We start from the raw sequence: 12,405 nt of genomic DNA, 5'->3' as shown, positions 1-12,405 counted from the left end.
TCTTCGTTGAGGACTTGAACGAGCTCTCGAGCTTTCGTGGCGTTAACTGATTACATTTAATTGGAACACATTGTTCCTGGTGCGACACTGTTTAATTGAAAAATGGCCATCGGCGAATTGAGACAAGAAATAATTGTGACTTCTTGCTCGCCAAGATCAACTTAAATGTACGAACCTGCTATTTCATTCGATAAATTTACGGTATACATTGTCTTTGGCCCGATACTTTCGGCCGGGAGTGTACCCAGCGGCTTGCTCGTTGAATTCACTATAGTGATTCATCCGGTGTTTGCTACCAGAGAACTGGCCAGCCGATCGTGCGAAAATGGGCCGACGTGGTTGCAAACAACCAATGGAACAGCATTTCGCCGAGCGAGAGCGCGTTAACGACAGTCTCGGAGCAATGACTTTCCGTTTAGCTTCTCTTGGCTGGAGACCAGACGATGCACAATGATCTCCATGATCAATAGACTGCGCATCTTTATGCAAAATAAAAAATTGTTTGCATTGATCGCAAGACACAGGAGCCAAATAGAAATTTCTTTCTTCTTCTAATTCTCTTATTAAGCTGAAATTAATACGTTGATGTCCGTAAATCTTCTTAACTCGTCCACTACTTTAAATCGTACGTGTCCATTTTCGTCAAAAATGCATAAAAGATTCTGTAAACATTCCCCAAAGAGAAATCATTTTTCTGAAGAGAGAAATTCTGTCGAATTAAAATTTCAAATGAAATGTCTATTCTCGACAGTTCGTCCTAATTGGAATTTTTCTAGAATTATTTCCATCGTTCTTGAAAGTGACAGACACATAGAAATACATCGCGCGGAATATTGAATCGTCTGTCGTCGCGACTCTCACAGGCGAATAGATATTTCGAAGGCAGCACTGAGAAGGCTCGACTAACTTATCGTCCCGAAGAAAGCACACACCGTGAGACGTCGCGATCCGCTCGACAGGGGCACGCTTCGAAAATCCACCGTAAATGCGCCCGACAAACGTTTCCCTTGCGAGCAAAAGGAGCCTTTGCCGCGCCGACCAACCGTGCGAGCGGAATTCTTCGCGGAGAACGCCGGCGTTGAAACGCAAAGTACACTGTAAAAACTCTTCGCCAGTAATTTGTCGATTCTGCAACGAAAATTCTACGACAAGTTCGCGGTACGAGTAGTATTGTGCTCGAACAAATAAATATTTAATAGCAGTTGCAAGGATTAATCCTTGTAATGATGAGGTTATCTAATAGGCTCATTTGAGACCATTTTAGATCGTGTTCTCGTAGGAATTTTTTAGCATTCGAGGGCTTGAATTAAAGGTGGAAGATGCCAATTAATTATAAGACTACATACATTGATGTAAATTTGAAAAATTGATGAGGACATGTACGAGGCTCATTTGGGACCATTTTAGATCGTGTTCTCGTAGGAATTTTTGAGCGTTCGAGGGTTTAAATTAAAGGTGGAAGATGCCATTTAATTATAAGATTACGTTGGTTTCATTTCATGGTGAAAAATTAACGAGGTCGTCTACGAGCCTCATTTGGGACCATTTTAGATCGCGTTCCCGTAGAAATTTTTTAGCGTTCGAGGGTTTAAATGGAAGGTGGAAGATGCCATTTAATTTTAAGATTACGTTCGTTTCATTTCACGGCGAAAAATTAATGAGGCCATGTCCGAGGCTCATTTGGGACCATTTTAGATCGTGTTCCCGTAGGAATTTTTGAGCGTTCGAGGGCTGAAATTAAAGGTAGAAGATGCCATTTTAATTATAAGATTACGTTGGTTTCATTTCATGGTGAAAAATTGATGAGGCCATGTACGAGGCTCATTTGGGACCATTTTAGATAGTGTTCCCGTAGGCATTTTTGAGCGTTCAAGGATTTAAATTGGAGGTGGAATATGCCATTCAGTTACAAGATTACGTAGATTTAATGAGAAGCACCATTTTCATTGTGGAAAGCATTTTAGATTGTCTTCCGTCGTACGACAGCATGGTGACGAGATATTTCGTCCACAACATCGTTTCTTCGGCATCGTGGAAGCGAATTATCTCGTCCATTGTAGTGAGAGGATTAAAGAAATAATTTCCGAAATAAATGGTAATTTTTCTGGAACGTGCAAAAAGAATCAGCCCGCATTCGAAATGATCAGATTGCGGCCAATTCCGCGTCGCGGTTTCAATTCGCGAGCGATCTCCACTCCCGAGCGAAACCGCCGCTAATTACCGGCGTGCGAATATAGACTGTCAGCGGCGTCGCTCAGCATGTTCAGATAATTAACAGCTGATTAAGTGCCAGAAGAAACGGCGACGCGACGCGTCGTCGATGTTCAAATTAAATTGTATCCGCAAAATGCGGCGCGATGCTCCCCAGCGAAAATATACACGGACACACCGAAATACATTAACAGGCGACGACGACAGCGCCATTGAAATTCCGCAAATTAACGACTGCCGTGATCACAGTCACTTCCGGCGGCGGCGCGGTAGCAGGGGCATTATAAAACGGAACACAATTAATAGCGAGACCGCTCTTGAACCTCTTCGAAACGGTCGAATATTTTGGGGACTTCGAGCACCGGCTCTGCCAGTTTTCGATTGTTGCTCGGCCCGCGCCACTCTCCTCGAAACAAGAACCCGGTCGAAAAACGGAGGAGGGTCGCGTTAATTAGCGCGGAAAACAACGGCCATCGTTTCCCCCGCGGTTTGCGAAACTACGGGCGCGTGCTACGAATTTTTGCATTGTTCCCCGATATTTTATGATTAATGCACGCCCCCGTGCATTCTCCGCCGACCATTTTTGAGCATTTCGAAAAAAATTTGTTCCCCAACGGGAAAGAAAGCGGTCGTCGATCGTTCTCCGCGTTGGATCGAGTCGAGTATTGTTCGCTCCGCGAAATTTGCAAGAACCACTCGTCTCTTCTTGTAATGCTGCTCTTCGAAGGTCCATTGAATTCGTTTTAGTCGCATTTATTACGAGCCACGATTTTATTACTACAGCTTCTTAGACATTTCAAGTCCCCGTCACATAATGGCTGCTCTCTCCGTGGAGAGGAACCCGCATTCCTTGTTACCGATCGCGGGGGATCGTCTAGATCAGGGGTGGCCAACCAGTGGCGCATTGTATCTTCGCGTCTGCTTATTTTTTTTTTAAGTAGGCGCCATAACTGAATCCATCTTCATATTTTCAACACCTGAGTGATCACTAGATACATCACTAGTGAAATTAGCTGGATGAAATATAAAAATTCTGAGAATATTGTTAAGGTGGAGTGGGGTAAGTCCGTCCTAGTTTTTGCAAAGTTGGACTTTAAACTGATGTATTTTCAGTCTGGTATATAAAAAGTTAACGTTCTTGACATCAATCTCTTGTCACAGTTATTACTGATTAATTAGTATTATGTAGGATTCTAATTTTGCTTGGAAATTATCATTCTGATAGGATATTGTACAATGTGTCAACTAGGACGCACTTGCCCCGAAAATGGGGCGAAACCGTCTCTGAGAGTTAAAAATGTGCTTTCGAACCTTGTTTCAAGTGCTACGGGGCAAGAAAAGAATTATTATCAAGCCTGCTACAAAATGCTTTTTATTGCATTAAATATATTGTTTAGTTTTATAGTTACCCATACAGTACGAACATACCCCACCGTGATAGTACGGACTTGCCCCGTGTAGCGATATTTACGGGGCAAGATCATCTTAGTGTTTTTCTCAATAAATTTTAAAAAATGCAATAAAAACGTTCTATTTAATGTAAACCTACATCAATATTTGTTGTACTTACCTAAAATAACAACGCAGAATATATTAATAACTTGTAAACTATTGCACGTTCAGGATAACCTCAAAGTTGTACGTGTACCTCGCATGTGACTATTTCGCATTGGTTGATTTAAGCGAGGAAAACACCTTGGGCGACATCTATGTAGAATAGTTCATCCTAACGTATACTACATTAATAAATGCACAAGCTAGAGAAATTTCATTCATATTATTATATAATAAAAACAACCAATTGACGGACTTGCCCCGTAGACCGACTTACCCCACTCCACCTTATGTTCTTTCCAACATAAAAAGACTATTAAGGGTGAAATAAATTATTATTATTGAACTACACACTGCTTCCCACAAACGATGCAGAATATTTTTATTTTGTATAGAAATCCGCAGTCTGTCACTATTGAAGGTCGGTGCGTCAATAAACGTACGTCCTTGGTACTGGCGTAAATTAATTAATTTAGTTGTGTGATTGAGTTATGCCCTAAGCCAAGCAGATCCTACCCCTATTCCTGTTTTCCAATCCCAATAATAATGTAAGAAGGTAGAACAAGTGCTAGAGAGTTCTGTAAACTCGTATGAAAACCAAAATTGACGCATGGCACGTAAAAGGTTGGCCACCCCTGGTTTATGTAAATGGCTGTCTACCGTATCGCTGCTACTCATTAAAAGTAATATCGATTTGTCCGACCGGCTACGACAATTCTCCTTTATTAAGTCAACGAGCGAGGAACAAACGTCGTCTTACGACGAGCATCTGACAGCGGATCAGTTCATTAAATCCGGTGCTTCGGTGTATGAGCAATCCAGAGATTCATCGATGATAATGTAATCATTACATTATTGGAAGATCAAGATCAACTCCTCGTCTATAAGGAACGTCATTTCTCTCGTGTTTCCATATCGACCCAGTTTTGAGAATGAAATTTCCTAACAACCCAAGTTGCTGCTTCACCGCAGACTCCCAAGATTCCCGTTGCCCTTTGTCAGGGAAGTAACGCGATCCAAATTAGCCTCTGGCACTTGATGACCCCCACGCTGTAACCTCGACAAGGTAGCCCCATTAACCCTGCTGGAACGTGCTAACGAATACAACCTAGAACAAGAGTCACAGCTTTTCGGGTGTACATGGGTTTGTTTGGGACATCTGTTTCCGCGCGATACGCTTTTATGACTTCGAAGAAGGTTACGCTGGCTCGTCTGAACGTTTTTCTGTTTAACAACCTCATTTCTTGTGCCTGCGTCCTTCATTCATAAATATACAAGCAAATATAAAGCTTCCGGTAAGCTTGTGATTTTGGACGTTCAATTTCCACTCGACGCAGCCAGAGAGTTTACTTTACTCGTTAAACAAGATCGCCAGTGCTTCGTGGAAAATCGTGAATTTGATATTAAAATTCGTTTAATCATTTCATTTTATTTGTGCGATCGCCGATCATCGGGAACTCCCGTAGCTATGGCAACGCACCGCACGAGATCCTGTCGAACGTTTTACCGAAGTAATATTACAAATTACGAATTTCATTTTAACAAATGATGCTTTACCGAAGTATCCGATCAAATACAAATTTCACGTTTCATTTTTCAATTCGCCGGTACAGGCAGCGACGGGAGTTACATATTAACTGTTCAATGAAAAATTAATATATACAGTGCCAATCCTCTCCAGATTATATCTGAATGAATTCTTATGAAAAATTCGCGTTCAAGTGGAATAGTTGCAGGAGCATCATGTCCGAGGCAGTAGCGTTGGTGAAAAAGGAATTTAATTCCAAGCCTCGATTAGTATTCCGCAGCCGGTGTCACGAACCGTGATCGTCGCTGGTGGACACAGTATCCAGTTCCTTTCTTCGTGGTCTTCCGGCTCCCTTCATCAGGCCGAACCTTGCATTCATCGTGCCATGAGGGAACTAAGGGGATCATCCTCCTTTCGTTCGTAGTCCTGTATTACCAAGGGAGAAGAGTCCACGGCGGTGAACAGAATCACGGTCTCGTCGTTGATCGAAGACATTCCGCTTCTCCGTTTAGGGCTTTTCCCTTTCTAAGGGGCTGGCCGACCTCGTTACTCCGCGTAACGAATTCCGCTCTACATTCGCGTGTCATCGTTAAGCGGTTGTAAAACGAAACTGGGTTCGTTAACCTGCGTCTCAATAGCCGTTGACGAATCCTCTTCCTGTTACATATCATGATATATCTTCGGTTTCCTGTTTTCCAAACCCTTGAACCACGAAACCTGCGGCCATTCCAACGCAGAGTTCGAACCGATCATTTCGTAAAATCATTTCAAACAATTTAACATGAATTATTTTCATCTTGTTGAACTTTTATGCGGAATCCATTACAATGAATAGGAGCCAAGTGAAAAATTAATTATTTGCTTAACCCCTTAGCACTCGAATGGCGACTCTGAGGCGCCACTAAAAATTGTTGTACCATTATTCACTCAATAATATTCACATCTATCTATATAAATAAATATGTAATGTTCGTTTGTTCAAAATCTAACAACTCCGAAACGGCTGAACGTAGAAAGCTGGGGTTTGAGTCATTAGACGCAGCGTTCCTTCGGGAAGGTTTTAGGACAATCCGCATTCGAAAAAGTCCATTCGTTTAACCGTTGTGACGTCATTAGTGACCAGAGACGACTTTTTCGCTCTCTTTTGGGCACGTTTCTGCTTATAACTTTTGACTGGTAGCACCAATATTCAATTTGAGGTACTCATTGGATTCAGCTCGCCGAGTTCTTTCAAATGATCACTGATCCGATTCTGTAGGTTGCATAGTTTAGGAGTTATAACACAAAAAGTGAGCGTTTTTCTTAAACTTTTTGGTTTACCGACTTTTTAAACAGCTGTAGCTTTTCAACGGTAGGATTTAGGAAAAATCTGAGATTATCTTGGCGATTGGAAATTTAATTCTCTACAACTTTCATATTTGACACTTTTTTCTCTGACGCGATCTAAGGGGTCAAGCAAAAAATGATATAAACTCGAAAATTTTGATAGTTTTGCTTTAAGGTATTTTCGGCCGTAACTTTTGAACCGTTTGTCGGAAATAAGTTTTGGGAAAACAGGCTTACTTAGCGTGCGAAAGTCTACAAAATGAGTCGAACAGTTTTAAATCGCGACTGAGCCACAGCAACGCGTGGCCGGGTACAGCTAGTATTCTAATAAATGTGTATGTTATTAATTTCCTTCAAACCGAGATGAAATTCTGTTTTGTTCCCGTCAATATATAGTTATTGGAGAACATGTAAGCATAAAATACATACGAATTTTCTCGCGTTTTAGGAAATTACGAACTATAAGGAAAGTTCTAATCACTGAAACCGTAAAATAAATCGTTGGGCAAGGGGTGTCGGTATCTAATCAATTACTAAAACATTTAGATATTGTATTATATCCATAAAATTTAAAAAATCAATTCCGAGTGCAAAGGGTTAATAATTTGAATAAGTTGGCGCATAAGAATCGCAAAAGCGGATCGTAATGGCGGATCGCGGAGCCCTAGCGGTGGCGTCAGTGAACTACGCCGAAGGTCGAAACCCAGGAACGACAGCACCAGTAATCTCCGCGTAGAGGAGCGAAATAAACGCGGAATAATAGCGCAGGCTGTTGTTACGCGATATAATACGGCGAAAGGGGCACGGAATAAGGGAGGTGCATGCTGCAAGCGGCTGCAGTATGCAGCGGTGTGCTGGCTCTAAATGCAAACGGCACGGGCCAAGCGTGACGGCCCGGGTAATCCGATGCGCCCGGCGAATGTCGTTTTGCACATTATTTTTCTCTGTCTCCAGGAAATTTCGAACTGTCTACGCTTCTCCTCTCTGTAGCTGGCCAGGGGGGAAAACGGAATCTCGTCGCGACGAAATACATTCAGTTCTCCCCTCCCCGTTAACTTCATTTGTATAAAAGAACTGCGCGAAAGTTGCCTCGCGAATGTTTCACTGTCTCGCGAGTATCTCGTTACCCTATCGGGTATCAAAAACGTTCTCGCGTCCGAAAATTGCCTTTGAACGTTCTGCAATTTTGATGAACGTCTGGGTAATCATAGATCATTCCCATAAATGCATAAAAATCAGATACAACGTTTTTATCGACGTAATTTTTGGTGAAGGGGCAGAAGGGGTTTTAATTGTCGAGGCCGCTGGTTGCACGGAAGACGCTCTCTGTCTTGACAGTCTCCACCCCCATCCGTGACAGCGGAGCCGTGAAATTTATTGCTTCCCGTAGCCGGGCACGCCGGTATCCGTGAATCCTGAATGGTGTTTGCCGTCCAAGTAACAATGCTCTCGATAATGATAACCCGAAGTTATCGCGAGCAACGACCGGAGGAGATGAAAACGGAGATGGAAGTCTTAAAGCGGAGATTGTTTCACCGGCGAAGTATCGCGTGTACAGGCGACGCCGAAAGTTCACCGTTTACAACCGTGTTCCACCACCTCTATCCTGACCGACGCGACGATTTCATTTTCTAAAGATTCATCCACCACCCTCCGCTGCCTGCAGACCACAAAGTTGCGGAAGCCGGCCTCTCGCGAATACCACCGCGTTTCGATACGTTTCGCGGGTCTCTCGACAGCGAAACACGCTCGAAACATTCCCGACAACTCCGATGGAAAAAAACGAATTCTACGGCAGCTTTTTAATCTTCTGAAAGGGGGAGTACTGCTAAGTATAAGCGCCGGGATTAATTGAGTATCGTCGGCAGTATTTCACCGTGAATGGACTGGCTCCCGAACTCGGCAAACAACTCGATTCGCTGCTAAGTTTAGCTACACTGACCGATTGCGATCCCGCGTTTCGGAACGGATTCACATTGTCCGCTGAGAATAAAATGCTCTGTCGACGGGAATAGTTAAATTTTCAGATAGACTCTCGGCCGAAAATTTAAAAAATTTTCTCTTGTAGTTTACGGATGCCTCTTCACGTTCCAACAAGGTTTATTCCGATGGCACTAATGGTCCACAAAGAAAAAAATTTCCGACTCCCATGCTGACAATGAGATCCTCAGGAATATCGAGAGCGGGATGCACTGCGAACGGTGCAGCAAAATTTAATTTTAAAAAATATTCTCGTATAGTTTATGTCCCCATAATATAATGGGGACCATATAATGATCCCCAAACAAAAGAAAATTCTAGAGGAACAAAATTCCATTCGCATGCTGACAATGAGATTATTATTTGCACTTAAAAACACACGTTTATTTACTATTGAATTATTTATTATTTAAAATAAAACTTGCCCAACACTGACACCACTAATGGTCCCCAAGGAAATAAAAATTCTCGAGGAACTATATCCCACTCGCATGCTGACAATGAGATCCTCCGGAATATCAGCACACGCGAAATAATGGAAGACCGTGATTACAAAAATGAATAGATAGCGGAAGACGGGGGGGGGGGGAAGCACTGCGAACGGTGCAGCAGATAAAGCCAGTCGTTTCCTAAGGGTTAATCGCGTCTAAGGAGCCGGTTCGATTTTTCTCGCAATAATACGAGCGATCCGCAGGCACAAAGGTGTTCTAACGAAGCCACTGGAGGGATATGGATTCAGCCCATTTGCCAAACTGAACAATGGTCTGGCCGGGGGACCTGCGGTTATCCCAGAATCAATCAAATCCCATTGCTCGTGAATCCTCCGGCATCCCTCCGGCAATTACACCGAGAAATTCCTCGGTCGCACGGATTAATTTCTTTCGCGGTGGCGGGCGGCATTAATCTGTTCCCGGGATCCTTGCGGAGAGAGAGAGAACCGGGGACGGCGGCGGCTGCTGGCTTAATATTCACGGGACATCGAGCCGAGTAATTATTTTTCTAATTCGCTTTCACGCGGTTCGTGCGCGCCGGCGACGATCATTAGCCTCGTTAATTTCCCGCGCGTTCGCCGCAAGAAGGGCGTGTTTTCGCAGCGGAGCGGGTTCGAGCGTGTGCGGGCGCGACACGGACACTGCATAAGCAGCACGCTCCCAACAAAATAGGATGATTCGACGGAGCCACTCGAGCCAGCCCGGTTATTTCGGAACGGTGGCTGTTCAAGCCGTGGTTTCCACGCGGTTGTTTTGGGAACCGGCGCGACGCGCGACGTGGCCCCAGCCATTTCAGACAATTTCGCCCCGGCGTGAACCACTCCCACGCCCCCGTTCACAGTTTCTTCCGAAAACAACCACCGCCCTACCAGATTAAAGAGCAACTTCCCACGGAGGTCGCGGTTTTTGCATAATTAACGCGATCGAGATTAATACGGGGTCCGTCGAATATTATCCGGACTCTGTGGTTGTACAGGGTGCTTAAAAAATTATATGTCGCGACCATATAGCCTGATTCTGCGCCTCTAGACAGATGGAGATTTGTTAGAAAAAAATGGACCGCAAAATTGATCTTAACCCTTAGCACTCGAGGCGCTACCTTTATTTAAAATATTGTTCACATTAAACATTTAAGTATTCTACGAGGTATTATATTAATCTTGCGGTCCATTTCTGCAACAGATCTCCACCGATTCAGAGTTGAAACACCCTGTACAACTGCTGCAAAAGCCAAAGGATGTTCAAGAAACGGATAGACTTTTAAAAAAATTTTTTTTGAATAATGCATTGTCATCCAGTTCTGAGCCATGTAACCGATTTCAAGTCTCTAGCTCATCAGGAAATTAGTTTAAAATCAATCGCAAAATTTGCCACCGAACAAACAAACAAACAAACAAGGAAAAGCGAGCTAATAAAAACGTGGTAAAAAGTACTTCGCCATGATGAATATTTCTTACAGAAGGTCTAGGCACATGTCCGGTGTTTGCATTTGCCGACGCGCGTCAGATCGAAAGGTCGATCGTGTCCGACTCTTGTTCAACGTTCGCCGACAGATCAACAATTCATTGTTGCCCCGCGGGGGTCCGGGAATATTAACGGCAAGGGAAAAAACACGGTGTTTTTCTGACACTCAGGTTTTCCATCAGCAACCGAAAGAGAAATAAAACTGGAGCTCGGTATTTGTATCGAACTACTACACAAACCTGCGAAATAGCAGAAAAATCGGAAGTGCTGGAACAGTGGCGAGAACATGCTCTGGATGATTGCCAGATATTCATCCCGTTAAAAAATTTGTTCCGCCCACCGGACAAGGTGGATCGCGATGGATACACCGAGGTTATCCTAATCGTTCTGTAACGGTGCTGTAGCGGAGAACAGAGTTTCGATAGATAGCTACATCGCCCGTCAAACAAAGGGTCTGCTCGTAACAGATACGCAACTATGCAACTGTTTTTCGCAGTCACCGCGCGTGGGATATCCGAATGAAACAAATTGCAAACGTTAAACACAAATTACCTTTATCTGGTACATTTTTTTCGGAATTTTAGGTCAACCGTTTCGAGGAGATAAAAATAATTCACTTTCCGGGGGGTCATTTCTGTGAGCCATTGACAATTGATTTTTTTCTGTCGGTAACGGGTAACTCAGAATTTTGAAAAAATTACAGGAGATAAAGTAAATACCAACGTGCTATCTCCATTTTGTTTTATTCCGATATCTCAAGTAGCAGCCGAGAAACAGATTTTTTAGTATAAGGGTTGTGGTGAAAACGGCGCGGCGTTTCGGCCGATTATGTAGACTTGCGTACCACATCATTTAAGCAATTTGGCAAAAAAATCGCAAAAGGCCGATCCCTTTTTAATTCCCTGTCCCCATTGATTCGATCGGCAACCGGGAAAAATTCCGTACAAAATGGCACCGACAGAGAAATAACGTTTCGCCGGAGGGAGGGGGGAAAAGTCGTCGGCAGGGGTTCGGTGAAAATCTGCGTGGCGCGGTGTCCGTGCGCGGTCGCTCACGTTCTCGACGTGACGTCCGCCATTAAACGCCACGGGGGAGAGAGGGCGTACAAAACGGAAAACAAGGCGTTTTAATTTATTTCCCATCGACGTCCACTCGGCGATGCCGCGATAAATCGAGGACCAATTTTTCCCGGCGCTCGCAGCGGACAATCGTTCAGAATTTAGCGTAATTTCCGGTGGTCCGGTCGGGTCGTCGCACGGGCGAATCGCGTATCGCTTTGATCCTCGACAATTCGTCCGCGAGTGGCCCGCATCCTCGCGGAATGTATTGCTCAATTAGTAAAAAAAATTTCGGCGGGACGCAGCGCTCCGAGCACGGGAGAAATAAAAAATATAAAAAAAAAGGGACAGCCTGGAAAACAGCCATCGCGGATTCACGCGGGCGCACGTGACCGTAGTGTTCGTTTCAACTATGATTAAATCGGGTGTCAAAACGTTTCCGCCAGGTATTGTTAAAAATTGAAAAACCGGCGCCTCGAAAGTCCAATAAATTGCCGCGCATACACGGAGGTGTTGAATTTTTATCCACCCCCCCAACCTCGCTCCCGCCGCCCGCCGATGACGCTTCCTGTATTATTTTAAAGTTTAAATTGAATCCGCAGTGTCGGAATACATCCGAGAGCTCGTTTCATAAATTTCTGCGCTGGTGTTTAGCGAAGTTAGCGGGAAAGTTTCGCGACAAATTCTTGGTCGTCCAATCGTTGTTTTTGTTAAATATATTTCTCGATTGTTGCAGGGGGAGGCATGGAGTCGGAGAAGAAGAAATGCTCGACGTGGCCCGTGGAAATGCGAC

General features: G+C 44.0%; 1 protein-coding gene across 7 annotated transcripts in view; it reads left to right on the top strand.

Moving 5' to 3' along the window:
- The window catches only part of LOC143215946 (uncharacterized), a 131,759-nt gene that overhangs the window by 53,328 nt on the left and 66,026 nt on the right, over window positions 1-12,405 (top strand). For 5 of the 7 annotated variants that reach the window (XM_076438587.1, XM_076438582.1, XM_076438584.1 and 2 more), the window contains one exon: window positions 12,349-12,405. The exons of the other annotated variants lie outside the window; for them this stretch is intronic. In XM_076438587.1, coding sequence (XP_076294702.1) covers window positions 12,357-12,405 — 49 coding nt within the window. In that variant the 5' untranslated portion in view covers window positions 12,349-12,356. The remainder of the gene's footprint in view (window positions 1-12,348) is intronic. 7 annotated transcript variants of the gene reach the window in all.

The sequence above is a fragment of the Lasioglossum baleicum genome, chromosome 14 (genome assembly GCF_051020765.1).
Source record: "Lasioglossum baleicum chromosome 14, iyLasBale1, whole genome shotgun sequence".
In the NCBI taxonomy this organism is placed as follows: Eukaryota; Metazoa; Arthropoda; class Insecta; order Hymenoptera; family Halictidae; genus Lasioglossum; species Lasioglossum baleicum.
The sequence above is the reverse complement of the archived record's forward strand: the minus strand, read 5'-3'. Positions and strand labels throughout refer to the sequence as shown.